This window comes from Stegastes partitus, unplaced genomic scaffold (assembly GCF_000690725.1).
Source record: "Stegastes partitus isolate 25-593 unplaced genomic scaffold, Stegastes_partitus-1.0.2 Scaffold2018, whole genome shotgun sequence".
Lineage (NCBI taxonomy): Eukaryota > Metazoa > Chordata > Actinopteri > Pomacentridae > Stegastes > Stegastes partitus.
Genome location: NW_007579749.1, coordinates 74997 through 94901, shown reverse-complemented (window position 1 = coordinate 94901; position 19905 = coordinate 74997). Strand labels below are relative to the sequence as shown.

The following is a 19905-nucleotide window of genomic DNA, read 5'->3' as shown; positions in this document are numbered from 1 at the left end:
TGACTCAGCTCCCTCTTCACCATGATAGTAGTACAGTACCACGGCTGCATTGCTGTTGACACTGCACCTATGTGTCTATCTATCTTATGTTCCCTCACAAACAAGATCCTGAGATACTTTGAAACATTTTGTATTAATTTCAAAGCCAACCAGCTGGACATTGATGCAGTCAATCACCTGTTTTGCACTGTTCACTGAACTCACTGTCCCGTTCATGAAACCAGTTTGACTTTTTCTTTGTGACATGGTACAACTTCCTGCTGGATGTAGTAATTAGAAGATGGTAAACTGTGATCATAAAGAGATGTGTGGTTGGTAACAACACTCATATAGGCTTGGGTATTTATACTTTATGTGCCCATCAGCTGAACTAGCAGAGTTTGTGAGTTCAAACTGAAGCACAGTGCAATCAGGAATTTGCCTGAAAGAGCCTTGTGTCACAGCAGTTAGAAATCAGACATTAAAAGGTGCTTTAAGAAAGAACCTTGCACTTAAGAGATGACTCTTAAAACAAAAAGAAAACTGAATATAGAGAAATATTCAAAAACACTTTATTAATGACTCAGGTCATGAAACTGTTTAATATTTTTATTGTTGAAAAAATAATGAGTAGAGGGACTTGTACTGCTTGAGTTCCTCTCATGTACACTGATATTTTCTGTTCTGCTTCAGGCTCATTATAAGACATGTTAAATCCAGTTTATCAAAATTCAAACACTCTTTAAATTCCACAGTGAGGCGTTCCAGAGCTCATTGTCTAGACAGGGTTCACAGAGCAGTCCATGTTGAGTTCCTCGCTCAACCATTAATGTGTTGGACTTCACAGAGATCCGACACTGGGGAGAGAAGCTGAATTTGAGCTGCCAGTTTTCAACAGGTTTTGTTTTCATGATACTAACACCAAACCACAAGCACTCACACGGTTTAATCCCAGTCAGCCATAGTAACTGCATTTACACCTTAAAGTTGGCATCAGGCATTGCATCAAGACACTTGATGGATCAGTGTTGTTTCTCAGAAGAACAGTGTTGGAGGATACTGCAGCCAACCTGAACCACACATGGACACGCAGAGAGAAGTGTGTATACAGCAAACTTTCAGTAAAACCAGCTGGACAATATGTTTGCAAGACACTTTTTTTGTCCTCTAATGCTGCATCTCTGTCAAAAGGGAAAGACTGTTAAAATAGAACTCATCTTGGCTTTGAACTGGTAACTGCAGCTCAGCTTAGTAAACATCTGATAAATGCAGTAAGAACAGACACTAACAATGAAACAATATTTGGAGTATTTCAAATCACTGCTGTCTATTTTTAAAAGCACCCAAACAGATTTTAGACTGAGTTGAGCTGCTGGTTTCACATCACTTCAGTGTGCTATGAAATGCTTAGTTAACACTTTCTTTGCATGTGCTGCAGCATATTCAGTTGTTGCTCTATGGTGTGTCGTAGTGCAGTGTTGACAATAAATAGGGATAAAATAATGTTTTCAACGAGTCTCTTCACAAACAATTTCTGTTTTTTCTTTTTTGTGAGAGATTATCCTCCAGCTAAAGTTTAAACTGCAATACTGCACTTTTACTTTAAATGGTCACAACACTGAACTTTCACTTTGATTTTTAATTTATTGTAACCTGTATGTACTTTTTGTTTGGGCATGATTCACATACATTTATATATATCATATTCTTGACAATACAGTACAGGATGTACTGTATTTCCAGGTACGCTACAAATGTTTTTGATAAAGGGACTCAGTTGTACATTTAGCCAGCTCTTCATTTTAAGACAGAGCTCCTTCTAAATACTCAATTCAGTCTTTTTCCACTGCAGAAACTTCCTGATTGTTTTAGGGCAGCCATGACCTCTGTGCATGTTCCAACTGCAAGAACCATCCCTGTGGAATCAGGCCCATTTTCAGGGTAAAAAAGAATTCAGACTCCAGTTCAGGTATTTCTGAGCTTACAAACTGCTATGTTGGTCTCAGTGCTGACTGGTTAAACTTGGAGAGGACAAGCGTCATTTTTCTGCCCCTTGATGTCCATATCCTATAGCAGTCGTTCTCTGTCTACCATTACAGCTAACAATGTAAAATTCAATAATTCACCACTAGACCTGGCGTAACATCCTGTAACTACTATTTGTTGATGTTTTAGTGCACTTAGCGTTAACGTTGCAGTTGATGCTGTTGGATCTATACCACAATGGAAACAAATGCTGAAATGACCGATTATGTGGTTGTTCCTGTAAAGGTCCAAGTTCCTGCAGTGGAAATCCACCTAATGCAGTAACCAAATGATTTCAATAAATAAAAGTTGCTTTGAACATGTCTGGCAGTAATGTAGAGTACACCATCTGTAGTGGTATGAAACATGTCACATCACCTTTAAGGTCCTTTTATTGGGGAGCAACTACTTTTACTTACATAATTAGCTCACATGAGAAAAAATGTGCAGAGCAAATGTCATAGCTATTCTATTAGTCTGCATGACAGACAATTAAGATCAAGGAACAAAAACCAAGCCATAATCGATCTGTTAATGTCTTAGAAAACAAAGAAGACAAATCACGTTCTAGCCTCCAACGTTTCCTGGTTCTGAGGAGAGCAGTTCGAATGTAAACAAATGAGTAGAGCATTTATAAAGAGAAACTGGAATACAGCTTCACTTTGACTCATCCAAACAGACAATGTCACTGTTGCATCCTAATCATCAGTGGTAAAAAGTCAGAAAAGCCAGGTAATGCACCAGTTTAACATCTGCTGACCACACCTGGACTGATACTCGTGTTACATCTTCATGGACCCCTCTGTCCCAGTCAGTGCGGTCCCTTCTAAAGACAGGTAGATAGGACACAGTGTGAGAAACAAGCATGTACTGAAGTCTTATAGCTTTCCAGTATTGGTAAAAGTGCATCAAGACATCATATTGTAACATCCTGGGGCAGAGGAGGTGGGCAGCGTTAGCCACAGGCAAATCTACACTCTTCACTGACTGTTCAGAAACTTCTGTCCTGCATCCTGGAACAAATTTTATTCCACTTCAAAGCAGCCAGTTCTCTAATTGTTTAGAAGGCTGCAGATAGAGGTCAATATCAATCTACATGGCAGTAATCATATTTAAGCACGTTTTCGCGCATGTCCTACAAATTGCATTTAATTGATCTAATGAACTTGTCCTTTTCTACCTTCAGGCAGACAAGCTTCTGTGGGAAAATTAACAGAATTAAAACATATTTAGTTAAAAGCAATTTATAAGCGCATTTTTTTTACACAAAGACATTATAAAGTGTTTTGCATTTAATGACGCAGTATAAATATCAAAGTTTAAAAAAAACAAAAGCTAGGCAATTACTCTGTTTCCTTAGTCTGTCTTCACATGCTGAATGAATGAAACATACATTTTTAAATCCCTTTGACCTAATTTTCATTCAACAAAACAGTTTTCCTTTCATGGCTGTATTTTTTAGATGAATGAGCATTCCAATCTCTACTTCTTAGGGAATTCAATTTTTGAAAAGTTTTTAGCAGTAAAAAAACACCTGAAAACTGTAAATAAAGTATTGGGGAATGAAAGGTAGACACGGGATGATCAAATATACAGTAATTACATTTTAAAAGCCCTTCAAGATGTATGATGCAATCCAGTCTTAACATCTAGTAACTATTACAGCACCTAAAGACAGGGTGAAGAAACAAAGTGATGATGATACAATCACTCTTTTATATTGCAGTTTTAAATACAAATGTAAATCTGTCATATTTTTTAACCGATCATTTTACTAAGTGATAGAATTATAGTTATGACAATTAAAGTCATTCAGTGATTCAGACTTTTAAAATCAGTCTGCACATAAATTGTTACAAAACATGTAAATGCAGACATGATGTGAAACTGACATCTGAAGGACATCTGGAAGGACAAAAAGTAATCTAAAATGTTATGGCCTGCTTCGTCTAATAGGCTGTAATATAAAAAAGAAACAACATGTAGTAAATGTGACCAACAGCCTGTAAAAGAACCAATTTAAACAGACTAAAATGCTGGTGTTTGGAATCTCCTGAACATTCCATATAATATCAGAAACATAGTGATGTGCTGTTGGTAACACTGCCCACCTACACTGAAACAAGCAGCCTCAGTATCATGACCTGACTTCATGAGTTTTACAATGACTGAATGGAGTTAAAGTTGAAATCACTGTGACTTAAGCAATGACTATCCATCAACAATGCCCTGTATCATATGCCTGATATGGTTTTTCTTAGTTATCTGTGAAATGACGGGCTAGAAAATCAGAAAGGAGATTCACAAAGCTGCCAAAATGATCAATATTCAATAGTCAAAAAAAAGAGACCACATTGAGACATCAACAGAAAACAAGGCAGTGATTAAAAAACAAACAAAAAAACAGTTCTCATTCCCGTAAACATCCTTTAAAAGCCTCCTAAAGGTTCCTCTTGATTATTGTCAGACACATTATCATGTTTAATAAAAAAGAATCAGTGTTAAAGAAAATATTGTACTCTAATAGCTTCCTGTTTCTTTTGGTTCTCGTTAAAACCAAGACACATCTAGCTGAAATAAACTAAACAAGATCAAGATTTTCATATTGTTCATTATATTCATATATTACAGGCTACATAACTGAAGAGGCTTGTGCATATTACTGGTTAAAATCAGGAGGGCTCGTGGCAGACTGGGGCAGTGAGATTTAACATGATGCTTAAAAGCAGCTCCAGTGTTAGCGTAGAGAGCAGAGGCTGGACTGCACACAGCAGCACCAAAACTAAAGACAAATGCTCTGAAATAAAGAATGACGAAGTCAAATCTATTTACAGCAAATGGTCTTAAAAACACGCAGATGACTCCTCAAATCATTGACAGGCCCTTCTTCTGTCCTGATGCGCAGAAGTTTTTATTTACCGCCATCGCCCTGGACAGAAGGGTTACACTAATCTGTATTTGGACGTTTTAAATGTCCCTGAAATAGTGAAATGGGTGAAAGGACTTCAAATGATTTACATTAAAGGAAAACAAGGAGCTTATCTCCGGCTGTTAGACTTCTATACTTTATAGATGGAGTCATTCTTTTTGTGACCTTGACATAAACTCAAGGCAAAATGCCAAATATCTGCACAACTAAAAAGACTTTCAGCTTCAAAATTTATGGTGAGAATTGGAAACAGCCATTTGACAAAGCTAAAATTCTACCCCAAGCTCCACTAACCAGGTTTTTCCAGAGCTTTTAGACATCTCATTGAAGATCAACACATGACGCTTGTAGGGCTGGACCCGAATAGCCAAATACCCAAATATTTGGTCGCTGTGCCGGTATCGGGATAGCAATTTTGATCTCCAAATATTCTGGGTCTTAGTCAGCCTTCAACCTTTAGTCAATGGCTAAATTACATGCTATTGAATTGTTCTCCAGTGAAATTAGTGTAAAAAAGATATGCTGACTTTTTTGTCACCTACCACCAGTACTCTGACATTTCTGCCCATCTGTGCCAAGCCAAAAACACACAAACACAAAAAACATGACATAAAACCATTCAGTTGCTGTCTTTCTTTCTTTCTTTCTTTAGCATTCTGTCACTTTTTGAGTCTGTCAACTGACTCTTGTTAAAGCAGCATGTATCACACGTCTTTTTACTACAATCTTAAAATCCTTAGGGAAGTTAGGAAGTTGTATCATATTAGTTTATGTCATTTAGTACAACATGTTATTTATGGCCAAAAAAAAACAACCCCCCCCAAACCAAACAAACAAACAAACAAACAAAAAAAACAAACCCACAAATAATCAATCATCTCTTCAGGATATGGGAAGGAAATGGCTGATTTCCAATTGTTTCCCAGTTACAAATAAATTCATTCCATTATAATAACTTAAAATCACAGAATAACTCGTTGTTAATGCTAGAGCAATGGCACTGGCGTCCAACATGAGCATGAACAATGTACAGGTATTACATTAGCAATATAATCCTGTTGCTAAACCCAGGACAGAAAGGGAGGGGAACCAGACAGCACAGGCTGTTAAAACGACAGGTGATTTGGCAGCTAAACATATACAACAACAATTAAAACAGCCACAGTAGAAGACAATACTTTATGTGTAAGCTCTAAGAGGTCAAAAACGCGACTCAAAGGTCAACATTGATGAGATAAGGTCAATTATGAGATAAGATGAACATCAACTATATAAAACAACTGTTCTCAACTGAACTAGACAGCATGAGGATCAGATCTTGCTGAGAGGATAATAGGAGTAATAATAAGTATTTTTTAACAGTAAATACCTGAGTTAAATACTTGTAGACAGTGGTTTAAACAAGAACACAAAAGGACGACCCGACTTAAATTTCAACTTTCTTCAGGCTTCTTGTTTTACCACATGCTCTCAAACTTTAAGCCTCAATGAGCCATTCTGAATCCAGATGAACTGTGGCATCTGTTTCCCAGCCCTGGTATGTTTGTCATTTCACTGTATACTTGTAAACATAAATGAACCAGATCCAGTTAACCACTGTGGATGAGTGTAGGTGCGGCTGGGTGACCAGCGTGTCACGATCAAATTGGACTGAGCCATATCTAAAAGTAGTGTTGGTAGTTTACAAGGCCGACTGCATGATCTGATAGCATGAGGATTGATCATAAAATACCGAGACCGTTCCTCGTGCACGTGCATCAAACATGTCACATTTACACACATGAAAACTGTGTGAGTTATAACTGACAGAAGTTTGGATGTTGCACGACACCACATATCAACAAGGTGCGTCAGTATCTTCCTGAGGTGTCTGAGGGAGAACATTTGGGCAAAACCACCTGAACTATAGCACGAAGGCAGGTAGGTGCTCTGGAGCACAGGGTCACGTGACATCCTGACTTATGAGAGCTACAGCTCATACATGTTGCACGTGCATGACTGTGACGTGCTCAGTGTCTGTGCAAGAGAAATGCTCTTGTATTTTTATGATCAACCCTTGCACACATCGTAAAAAACAAACCAAACAATTTCTGACATTCACTTTGTATTCACTAAAACTGAAAAATCTATTTTCATGATGATAACTTTTTATATAACACGGATCAAATCCCACTCCCGTGGCGCCACTATCCTTGAACAGCCTTCAAAAAATTCCTGTTCAATGTGGGGACTCACTGCCAGCCCATAAAATCTTAACAGCTACTGAGCCTGCACATCAGCATACCCATGACCCCTGACAGAAAGGATGAGGAATTGGTCTGCCCGAGGAATTTATGAATGGATTATGTGAGACATACAAATCCATTTTTGATTCTTAGTTTGCTACTAATAGGTTGTGCTGCCACAATGGTACAAAAAAACAGAAAATATTATATGGTCAGAACTGTAGAAAAATCTCTGATGTTGACAAATTCTAATGGCTCCACACTATGTATTGTCACCTCATCCACCCCTCATCTGAGGTGTATTGAATTTAATAAAAACCAAGGAATTATTTTCAGTGGCCATGGTGTCAAAATATAACAAGCAAACCCCTTTTTCAGCTGAATGGACCACAGGGGAAGCCATGTGACACTGTGGCGCCTGTGAGCATCAGTAAACTATCAGCTGAAGATGTTGTGTTCAAGTACAGGGTCGTAATGCCTTCATAGATTGATTAGTGCATGAAGAGCTGCTAATAACAGCTATCAGCCTCTACTACCTCCACTCTGCTCACAAGACATCCAAACAAAGAGAAACACACTGACAGACCATCACAATCTTGTGAGATGATGATGATGGTGATTTTGTTTTGATTTAATATTCACTTCTTTGACTTTTCCTTTGCTCCTCTGAAGATCTGTATCTTTTGAGAAAAAAGGAGGGTTGACATGAGGAGACACTAGTTGTTTGAGCAGGTAAGGGGAAGCTCTACGCAGCGTCACAGAGCATTTGCTCCAGCACTGTCAGCAGGTGTTTTAGGCCATAGATGTAGCCATGATCATGGCTGTCACTCGGGAAAACGTGGGCAAAATCGATCATCCTGACCTCAACTTGCATGTCCCCTGTACCCCCATCCATTGCATCACCCCCTCGTCCTTTCAACTGCTCCTCTCTCCTCCTGCTGCTGCTTCTGTCTTTGCTCTCTTCATCCTCATCCTCCCCTTCCAGTTGTGATTTGTTTCCATTTCCATTAGGTGCTTGTTGCAGCTCCACTCTTCGTTTCCATGCAGAGTTGTCTTCTTCCCACAGTGCTGAGATGTTATCTCCAGAAACTGAGCATTCTGTATTCTGCCCAAAACTACCATCTCCGCTGCTGCTGTGGAGATGACCCTTGGCACTGTGGTGGTCGCCACCTTTCCTGTGATTGGTGTAAATAGCGGTGGCCAGGCTGTAGTCCCAGGGCACTGCCACCTGAATGTTGTTGTTGTTGTACTCAGCCATCCCCTCCTCCTGCCCTGACCCTTCCTGTTCAGCTTTTCCCTCCCCACCACGTTCACAGGCACCGGCCATTGTGGTGGTTTTCATCGTAGTTGGACTGATCGTTGAACTGCTGAGGAGGGAAGAAAGAGAAGACGAGGAGAAAGGAGAGGAAAGGCCCTCGTAAACAAAGAGAAGGGAGCTCGCATAGAAGGTGAGCTGCTGCTGGGACTCGAACCACTGGAGGATCTGCTGTACTCTGCGGATGCTAGCCGACAGTGCATCCTTCCTCAAACTCACTCCATTATGGAAGAATTTAGCCAACCCTGGAGGGGAGGTGAGAAGACTTGGGGTTAATCCTCATTACTCAGTGGCTGTCCTCTCAGCACATGTGTGATGTGTGATCACCTGAAGCTTCACTCTACAGCCAGTTGTAATAAAGTAAGTAAGTGTGTGTACTAAAGGACACTGGGGATGCAAGTTGAAAACATTTTTTTTTTAAGCTATAGTCAACTGCATTATCAATCAATAATTAATGAATCCTTCAATTGGACTAAGTACAGTGAAAAATTCTTCCAAATGCTGATAAAGCCATTTTTCACCACGGAGATTACACATTCGTAGCAAACTCCAAACAGGTGTAATAACCACTTGACTTCAGAAGATTGTCCTGGTGAACTTTGGCTTATTTTTAATAAATCTGGCCAAGCCATTAACTGCCACAGAAGTCTTTGTCATGGTAGCTAAACCTCTGCAGTGATCTCTGCTTGCCAAAACAAAACAGCCCATAGCTCGAGGAACCACTTAATCAGGTACAGCATTAAACAGTAAGAGACCACCTGGAGGTGCAACCAGGTACTACAGCTACTGTACAATACATTTTCTCACTTGCATCTCCCTTATATTCTGATTCATTGCTTAATATATTTGTAATTGGTTAAAATGTCGGTTAAATTATTAACCACAATCAATCAGTCAACTAATCAATAACATCCCTTGTGAAAACCTTTGGTAACAATAATCAAGTCTATAATACTATAAACTTTATTCATAAAGCACTTAAAGACAAACAGTTATTGAACAAATACAAATGAAGACAAACAGAAACAAACAGAGGGATCAAATATAATAGGAAATTAAATTAAGTTTAAAAATATAAAACAGCAAGAGCAGGACTAAAGAGTCCTAAAGAGGGTCTTTGGAGGGGACTGTAGCTTGTCTGGACAATATTTCACACAGCCAAATGCAAACGTATGCACACTTACCGTCTTTAATGGTCTCCTTAACCAGTCCCCTTCCATAGTGCTGGTCATAGGTGTCAAAAGAGTCACTGCACATCTTATACACCTGAAATACCAGAAAATACTTGATGTTAACGTGTCTGTACTGCATTTGTATTTGCCTTTCAAAAGTAAGTTAAAGTGTGTTCAAAGATCTTGACTAAAGTGCTGATTCCATCTACTGGTTCACAGGTACACAAACAAATGCCTCCATGACTCACCAGATCAAATCATAAAAGAGCTTCTTATGTGGTTACAGAATTATTCCAAATAGAAAGAAGACAACTGTATCTGCAAAAAGTCCTTCAGCCCAAACCTGAAAAAGTGCAGCTTATTAACAGTTGACTGGATCATCAGCCAAGACGTTTTTGGCCTGAACACCAAACCTAAACTCATTTTATGATACAACTGGCTTCTGTTCGTTGATAGATAATGAAAGAGTGTTGTGCTTTACTACACTGCTCAAAAAATAAAGGGAACACTAAAATAACACATCCTAGATCTCAATGAATGAAATATTCCAGCTGAAAAACGTTATTCATTACATAGTGGAATGCGCTGAGAACAAAATAATATAAAATGATCAATGTAAATCAAAATTATTATCCCATGGAGGTCTGGATTTGGAATCATACTGAAAATAAAAGTGGAAAATTACATTACAGGCTGATCCACCTTCAGTGGAAATTTCTCAAGACAAGTCAAAATGAGGCTCAGTAGCGTGTGTGGCCTCCACGTGCCTGTATGACCTCCCTACAACGCCTGGGCATGCGCCTGATGAGGCGGCGGATGTTCTCCTGAGGGATCTCCTGCCAGACCTGGATTCAAGCATCAGTCAACTCATGGACAGTCTGTGGTGCAACATGGCATTGGTGGATGGAACAAGACATGATGTCCCAGATGTGCTAAATTGGATTCCGGTGGAGAACAGGCAGGCCAGTCTATAGCATCAATGCCTTCATCATGCAGGAACTGCTGACACACTTCAGCCACATGAGGCCGAGCATTGTCATACATCAGAAGGAACCCAGGGCCCACTGCACTAACATATGGTCTCACAATGGCTCTGAGGATCTCATCCCAGTACCTGATGGCAGTCAGGGTACCTCTGGCTAGCCCATGGAGGGCTGTGCGGCCCTCCAAAGAAATGCCTCCCAACATCATTACTGACCCACCGCCAAACTGGTCATGCTGGAGGATGTTACAGGCAGCAGATTTTTCTCCTCATCGTCTCCAGACTCTGTCACGTCTGTCACATGTGTTCAGTGTGAACCTGCTTTCATCTGTGAAGAGCACAGGGCGTCAATGGCGAATCTGCCAATCTTGGTGATCTCTGGCAAATGCTAATCACCCTGCACGGTGTTGGGGTGTAAGCCAAGCCTCACTGGTGGGACATCGGGCCCTCATACCACCCTCATGGAGACTGTTTCTGACAGTTTGAGCAGAAACATGCATATTAGTGGTTAGTGGCCTGCTAGAGGTCATTGTGCAGGGCTCTGACAGTGCTCCTCCTGTTCCTCCTTGCACAAAGGAGGAGGTAGTGGTCCTGCTGCTGGGTTGTTGCCCACCTATGCCCCCCTCCACATCTCCTGGTTAACTGGCCTGTCTCCTGGTATCTCCTCCATGCTCTGGACACTGTGCTAAGAGACACAGCAAACCTTCTTGCCACAGCTCACATTGATGTGCCATCCTGGATGAGCTGCACTACCTTAGCAGCTTCTGTGGGTTGTGGACACCGCCTCATGCTACCTCTAGGGGTGAGAGCACTGACGAAATGCAAAAGTGACCAAAACATCAGCCAGAAAGGATAAGAACAGAGACATGGTCTGTGGTCACCACCTGCAGAACCACAATAGAGGTTGTCTTGCTAATTGCCTCTCAGTTCCACCTGTTGTCTGTTCCATTTGCACAACAGCAGGTGAAATTGATTCACAATCAGTGTTGCTTCCTAACTGGACAGGTTGATTTAACAGAAGTGTGATTGACTCGGAGTTACATTGTGTTGTTTAGGTGTTCCCTACTGTTTTTGTAAAACAGTAAATTTAAAAGTTCATGGATACCAATAATAATTATATTTTAGCATTAAAAACATCATTTTGGTTAAAGAGCTTCTAAACATTACAGAAAAAAATGATTTTGATAATTACCAATGCTGTTAATTTGGGGAGGCTGTGGCATAAACCTGACATTGGGTGGTGGTCTAATATATTTGTTGAGCACTGAATAAGACTTCTGTCCATGAACATATTGCCACAGTGCATACTGGGAGGAATTCCAAAACGTCTACATCATGTAACTGCAATCACATAATCAGCATACAACTGAGCACATGAATGCTGATTATTGTTTTAAAACCTGTACTAATTTGTCATCCTTTAAAAATTAACTGCACTATTATTCAAGACAATTCCATCGAGGATAAACTATCAAACTGCATTCACAAAGTCAGAGTTGCTGGATATGAGTTAACAGGATCTTTTTAGTCTGACAATAGCATGCTAGTCGGAATTAATTAGGACATATTTGATGAACACGGCTCAAGTCTCTGCTGTTTTCCTTTCAGTTTCTCTCCAACTCCCTTTTTCCCCTCTGTTATTCCCCCATCAGGAAGATCATAATCGCTAATTAGTCTCCGTTCCAGCTAAACAAACACTTAGCAGAGATTAGAAAGGGAGTTTACCCAGCTCAGTGCCAAGCACATTGTGTTCTAAAAGGTATACTACAGCTTAGGCTGGCCCTATGCAAGTGTTCTCTATAAATCTTAAACCACCCCCGGGTAGAGCGGGTTGTCCATCGCAAGGTTGGTGGTCTGATCCCCGCCCCTCCACAGTCGAAGTGTCCTTGGGCAAGACACTAAACCTACAGTTGCTCCTAACGGCAGGCAGCAACTTGCATGGCAACTCTGTCTCCTCTAGTGTATGAATGTGTGTGTGAACGGGTGAATGAGAAAACACACTGAAAAGTGCTTTGAGTAGCACTGAGGTAGAAAGGAGGTATATAAGTGCAGACCATTTACTATTTACTGGCAACATGTGAATTAAAACCTACAGAACTGCATTAAAATGTGTTTGTTTACCAGAGAGTAAAACTTTTTTCAATGACACCAAATACTATTTGGTACCCAGGATGGATGCATACAGATTACGAGAACTGTGAGGGATTACAATTTTTTATGTATTTGGACCTCCTTTGGAACCAATTTTTTTCTATCTTGATTTAAATTTGTTTTCCTGATTACTGTTGTAGCCAAGTAACAATCTGAGTTGACTTTTGAGTTTTTATATTCTGTGGTATTACAACTTTTGCTTTTGCTTCTGCTTCTACCTCCCAGGGTCAGCTGACCAAGCTGTAAACACAGATTTATTCTCATGATGACTATTATTCTAAAGGTCACACTTCCTTTGGCTCTGTTTTTGATTCCTGAGGAAAATTGTCGCCATTTTCAGCTAGTAAATCCTTGACTAGTTGCTGAAGTTGTGATAATACGCAGACATGGACAGCTATAGACAGCTGCAGACACCGTGGACATAGTTGTTACAGCTACAGAGCAGTGCACTACTGCCCTTGTAGAGCGGTTGTAGACACAAATTTTGGGTTGCATTCAGAGGGGTCTATGCATACTCCTGTGCACATAAGAAATTTATGTCAAAATCTGTCACATTCACCCTAGCAGACCCTCACAGATTTGATGAAACAGAAAGTATAAGGCCAGATTTATAGTTACCATGTCTGTGAATATACAAGAGTCTGCAAAGCACATTTGTTGTCGTCCCAAGTCTGTAAGCGTACCTGCAGACCTGTTTGCAAATGTACACATGCTGCCCAAACTTTTGGTGTGTTCCATACTACTATACTATACGCACGTGGACAAAATTGTTGGTACCCCGCGGTTAATGAAAGAAAAACCCACAACCATAACAGAAATAACTTGAATCTGACAAAAGTAATAATAAATAAAAATTCTATGAAAATTAACCAATGAAAATCAGACATTGCTTTTGAAGCGTGCTTTAACAGAATTCTTTTTTTTTAAATAAACTCATGAAACAGGCCAACAGACAAAAATGATGGTACCCTTAACTTAACATTTTGTTGTACAACCTTTTCAAGGAATCACTGCAATCAAACGATTTCTGTAACTGTCAATGAGACTTCTGAACCTCTCAGCAGGTATTGTGGCCCACTCCTCATGAGAAGACTGCTCCAATTGTCTCAGGTTTGAAGGCTGCCTTCTCCAGAAGGCATGTTTCAGCTTCTTCCACAGATGTTCAATAGGATTTAGATCAGGGCTCAAAGAAGTCCACTTCAGAATAGTCCAATGTTTTCCTCTTAGCCATTCTTGGGTGTTTTTAGCTGTGTTTTTTGGGTCATTATCCTGTTGCAAGACCCATGACCTGCAACTGAGACCAAGCTTTCTGACACTGGGCAGCACGCTTCTCTATAGAATACCTTGATAGTCTTGAGAGTTCATTGTACCGTGCACAGATTCAAGACACCCTGTGCCAGATGCAGCAAAGCAGCCCCAGAACATAACGGAGCCTCCTCCATGTTTCACAGTAGGGACAGTGTTCTTTTCTTGATATGCTTCATTTTTGCGTCTATGAACATAGAGCTGATGTGCCTTGCCAAAACGTTAAAGTTTTGTCTCGTCTGTCCATAGAACATTCTCCCTGAAGCTTTGTGGCTTGTCAACATGCAGTTTAGCAAATTCCAGTCTGGCTTTTTTATCATTTGTTTTAAACAGTGGTGTCCTCCTTGGTCGTCTCCCATGAAGTCCACTTTGGTTCAAACAACGACGGATGGTGCGATCTGACACTGATGTACCTTGACCTTGGAATTCACCTTTAATGTCTTTAGAGGTTGTTCTGGGCTGTTTTGTTACCATTCGTATTATCTGTCTCTTTGATTTGTCATCCTGCGGCCACGTCCAGGGAGGTTGGCTACAGTCCCATGGATCTTAATTTCCGAATATGTGCAACTGTAGTCACAGGAACATCAAGCTGCTTGGAGATGGCCTTAGAGCCTTTACCTTTAACATGCTTGCCTATAATTTTCTTTCTAATCTTCTGAGACAACTCTCTCCTTTGCTTCCTCTGGTCCATGTCACCAAACAGGACAGTGACTACTTGTAACGCTATAAATAGGCCGACTGACTGATTACAAGTTTGTAGACACCTGTGATGCTAATTAGAGGACACACCGTGATTGAACATGTCCTATGGTCACATTATTTTCAGTTTTTTCTAGGGATACCGTCATTTTTGTCAAGGCCTGTTTCATGAGTTAATAATAATTCTGTTGAACTACGGTTCAAAAGCAATGTCTGATTTTCATTGGTTAATTTTCATTGAATTTTTATTTATAATTACTTTTGTCAGACTCAAGTTATGACTGTGACCGTTGTGGGTTTTTCTTTCATTAACCGAGGGGCACCAACAATTTTGTCCACGTGTGTATGTCAGGAAAAGGTTTAGCATGTCACATTGCATAGTATGTCAAAAGTAGTATACCAAAAATAATTTTTTGTATTTGTACCAGTTGCATTTTGTGGTATACGTGTCAGCATGCTTGTCTGGCCATTATGACACACAATCCTCTGCGCAGTAGAAAATTCATCACATAGGTGACGGTGTCTTGCTACCAAGCTCAAGTTAGCAAGACCACACAAACAAGTGATTCCATGTTGCAGATTGCCAGGGATATGTGAGTAAAAATGTTGAAGGCTTAAGGCACAATGTTTGGAAAAAGCAGTATGTCCCCATTGTCCTCATACAACATCCAACAGTCACTGAAAGTGGAAAAAAAAGTTTGTGAATGCTGGATATGGAATCCAGGGATGTCGGAAGTATACTGCAAGGGCAGCAGTGCGCGTGTACAGAATACGTGGATTCAACCTATTGCACTCTGCATTCTCTTGATGAGCTTCAAGAGGTAGTCACCTGAAATGGTTTTCACTTCACAGGTGTGCCCTGTCAGGTTTAATAAGTGGTATTTCTTGCCTTATAAATGGGGTTGGGACCATCAGTTGTGTTGTGCAGAAGTCAGGTGGATACACAACTGATAGTCCTACTGAATAGACTGTTAGAATTTGTATTATGGCAAGAAAAAAGCAGCTAAGTAAAGAAAAACGAGTGGCCATCACTACTTTAAGAAATGAAGGTCAGTCAGTCCAAAAAATTGGGAAAACTTTGAAAGCGTCCCCAAGTGCAGTCGCAAAAACCATCAAACGCTACAAAGAAACTGGCTCACATGAGGACCGCCCCAGGAAAGGAAGACCAAGAGTCACCTCTGCTGCGGAGGATAAGTTCATCCGAGTCACCAGCCTCAGAAATCGAAAGTTAACAGCAGCTCAGATTAGAGACCATGTCAATGCCTCCACAGTCACCGGACCTGAACCCAATCGAGATGGTTTGGGGTGAGCTGGACCGCAGAGTGAAGGCAAAAGGGCCAACAAGTGCTAAGCATCTCTGGGAACTCCTTCAAGACTGTTGGAAGACCATTTCAGGTGACTACCTCTTGAAGCTCATCAAGTAAATGCCAAGAGTGTGCGAAGCAGTAATCACAGCAAAAGGTGGCTACTTTGAAGACAAATATTCAGTTGTTTTGCACTTTTTTGTTAAGTACATAATTCCACATGTGTTAATTCATAGTTTTAATGCATTCAGTGTGAATTTACAATTTTCATAGTCATGAAAATAAAGAAAACTCTTTGAATGAGAAGGTGTGCCCAAACTTTTGGTCTGTACTGTATGTCATGGAGTCCTACAAGTGGACTAAAAAAGTAGCATAATAGCAATAACTGCTAATGTGACTATAATCAAGGCTTAACACAATCAGCTATTTGGCAGTGGGCGGGCACTGCAAAGTGAATTTGTAGGAGCTTTTGCAGCTGCAAAACAAAGTTAAGTAGGGCAGAGGTGCTGAGCCAAAGCTTAGAGATCCGAGAGGCTCCAAAACTTGGTAGAGCAGAGAGGAACTGCAGAGTCTGTGTAAATATCGGTCAATACCAGCAACACATTTCAAACTATAAATAATAACAATTTGTTCATAAAAAAACATGGAACAGTGTGGGAGTTTAGTATATTCTCTAAAACTCATTAGAAGAATCTAGTGAATTCAGCCCCCTGTTCAGTACAGTTTTTAAATACAAAGCTGTACTACTTTGTCAAATATTAACGTTCACTGCCGTATATTAACCTTCACCAGTCAGAACACTCAGCTGAAGTCCACTTTACATTTTTGAGCAGTTTACAAAGGGTGTGGAAGGGCAGCCATAAATCTGCTGTCCACACAGCAAAAGGACAAGCCATCAGTTAATATGTTGTTTCTTCACACAAAGACTGGCATTTAGAAATATGTTATTTCCTTAAAACACAGTTCATGAGCTCTCCACTCTAAATTGTACGCACCTTCTCCCACTTCCTTCCAAACTACTTATGAAAGAGGCTGGTGTTCAGACTGACCCTGCTCAAAATTATGCGCCTGTGGATAAATATCTACATTTACAGCCTTATGGACCTCTAAGACTTGACCGTCCAACTCAATAGGTTTAAATGGACAACTTTCTGAGAACATGCCCAAAAAAATTATATGGTCTATGGAGCATTTCATTGTGGCAATTATTGGGTTTTCAAAGGCAAATGATGTGTTTCACAGTAAACTGAGAACTGTGTTGACATATGTTCAATTAGTTCATTCCAAATTAGACTCTTGGTCAGCGCACAGTAGCTTAGCATGCCACTTTCGCGCATTTCATTCACCTGTCCAGAAAAATTTCAAATTTATATTAATGCCTTAATCATAATTTGTTCAGCAAAGTATGTGAGTTCTAGTATAACACCGCCTCCAATCAATAGCCAGGGTTTCATTTTACTATTCACAGCCCAATGATTTTATAAACATTTTGAAGAACACAGAAACCAGTTCATTTAGCTCAGTTTGAGTTTCTGTTTGTGTTGCTGCCGGCAGGAAAAAACAAAAACAAAACACTTAGTGATGATGACGCTGACAGGAGATTGTGATGGAAACTGATCAAAGTGATAACGGTTTTGCTATTTAACTCTCTTCCTTTCAGACAGAGAATTTGTCTCTGTCTTTCCTGTCATCTGTTTGTTTTTTTCATGTGGAAAAAAAAATCGTGTGTGTGTGTGTGTGTGTGTGTGTGTGTGTGTATACACTATTTCTGTGAGGACCACTTTGAGTTTTAGACTATTCCACTAAGAACAGTTTGGTAAAGTGACCAACTTCTGGCCGGTCTTTTTCACACCCTGTTTAAGGGTTATGTTTTAGGGCTAAAGTTAGAATTAGGTTCAGATTTGGGTTACTGCTGGGATTAGGTACTTAGTTGTGATGGTTACCTTTAGGGTAAGGTTCTAGGATTATGTCAGTTCAACATTCAAATGCAAATGCAAAATCTCCAACTGATTCAAAAGCATGCAGCCAGAGCACTGAAATCAACTAACAGGAGAGATTTCCTAAACATTCACTTTTCTTCATTGGCTCACTGTAAAATCCAGAAAAGAATTTTAAATCCTTCCACATACAAAATCCTTAATGACCATACTCCGTCTTATCTTACACTTCATAGCTCTCAGACGCAGGTTTGCTTGCGGTTCCTAGAGTTTCCCAAAGAAGAGGAGGAGGCAGAGCCTTCAGTTATCAGCTCCTCTGTTGTGAAACCAGCCCTAGTTTGGATTCCGGAGGCAGACACCCTCTCCACTTTAAGCATAGGTGTTAAAGTTTTCATTTGCTTAAAGCTAATAATTAGGTGACCCTACTGGGATAGTTCCCATGATGCACCTCATGATTAAATACTGTCCACTGTGCAGGACATTAAGCCGTTAAAAACTCTTTCATCTTAATTTTAAAATGTCACAAAAGACATGTTCTTTTTAATTTCGACACCAAAAGAGTTTGGGAACATGCCAATGTAATGTAATGTAATATTTTCTCCACTCGAATATTGTCCTCTATACAGCAGATTTAGTCTCTGAAAATGGAACAACTGATGTTTTTCTCAGGTTTCTTTTCAATTTTTTTTAAACATTGCATTTTCATTTTGACACCAAAAGAGTATGGTAACAGGTAAATGTAAATGGATTGTAAATGGAAATACCATGCTTACTGCATAAAAACATTGTCTACTGTGCAGATGGTTCAAATTCCCTTTTCATTTTAATATGGTCATACAATTATGCCAAAATGAAAATGGATATTTGGATTATTAAAATTAAATTTTACTCAAATAAGGCATAATATATAAACAGTTGAAACCAGTTTACATACACTGTATAAAAAGACACATAACCTTTTTTTTCTCTCTCTATCATTAAATGTGACTAAACTTTTCCTGTTTTACGTCAGATAGGATTACCAAAATTATTTATATTTGCTAAACCCCTGAAAAATGAGAGACTGAATTTTTAGAGAATTTTTTACTACTTTCTTCAAAGTGGGAAAATCTAAAGAAATCAGCCAAGATATCAGGAAGAGAATTGTGGACCTGCACAAGTCTGGTTCATCCTTGGGTACAATTTCCAGATGGCTGAAGGTTCCACGTTTATCTGTTTAAACAATTATACACAAGTATAAACACCATGAGAATGTGCAGCGATCATAGCGCTCAGGAAAGAGACGGGTTCTGTGTCCCACAGAAGTGTTTTGGTGAGAAATGTGCGTATCAACCCCGAAACAAAAGCAGAAGACCTTGTGTGAAGATGCTACTGAAGCTGGTAAGAGAGAGTCATTACCCATCGTGAAATCAGTCCTGTACCGACATGGGCAAAAAGGCTACTCAGAGAGGAAGAAAATATTATGCCAAAGGCAACATTAAAAAGCCAGATTACGCTTTACAAATGCACACAGAGACAAAGGCCTTCGTTTCTGTAGACATGTCCTGTGGTCTGATGAAACTAAAACTGAACTGTTTGGCTTTAATGACCATCATTACATTTGGAGGAAAAAGGAGGAAGCTTGCAAGCCTGAGAGCACCATCCCAACTGTGAAGTACGGGGTGGCAGCGTCATGTTGTGGGGGTGTTTTGCTGCAGGAGGGACTGGTGCACTTCACACAATAGATGGCATCATGAAGAAAGAACATTATGTGGAAAAATTGAAGCAACTTCTCAAGACATCAACCAGGAAGTTAAAGCTTGGGCACTAATGGGTCTTCAAATGGACAATGACCCTAAGCACACCAAAATGTTTGACCCAAGTCATACAGTTTAAAGGCAAC

At 39.9% G+C, this 19905-nt stretch overlaps 1 protein-coding gene and 1 long non-coding RNA gene across 2 annotated transcripts in view; one reads left to right on the top strand and one right to left on the bottom strand.

Annotated features, from left to right (window-relative positions):
- The first annotated feature begins 546 nt into the window (after positions 1-546).
- The window catches only part of LOC103373580 (uncharacterized), a 23063-nt gene continuing 3704 nt past the window's right edge, over positions 547-19905 (top strand). Inside the window, exons 1-2 of the long non-coding RNA XR_521077.1 lie at positions 547-5374; positions 13914-13917. This is a non-coding gene — a long non-coding RNA (uncharacterized LOC103373580). The remainder of the gene's footprint in view (positions 5375-13913; positions 13918-19905) is intronic.
- ipmkb (inositol polyphosphate multikinase b) overlaps positions 5552-19905 on the bottom strand; it is a 37550-nt gene continuing 23196 nt past the window's right edge. Inside the window, exons 5-6 of the mRNA XM_008303494.1 lie at positions 9658-9739; positions 5552-8718 (exon numbers count right to left, since the gene is read on the bottom strand). Coding sequence (XP_008301716.1) covers positions 7904-8718; positions 9658-9739 — 897 coding nt within the window. The 3' untranslated portion in view covers positions 5552-7903. The remainder of the gene's footprint in view (positions 8719-9657; positions 9740-19905) is intronic.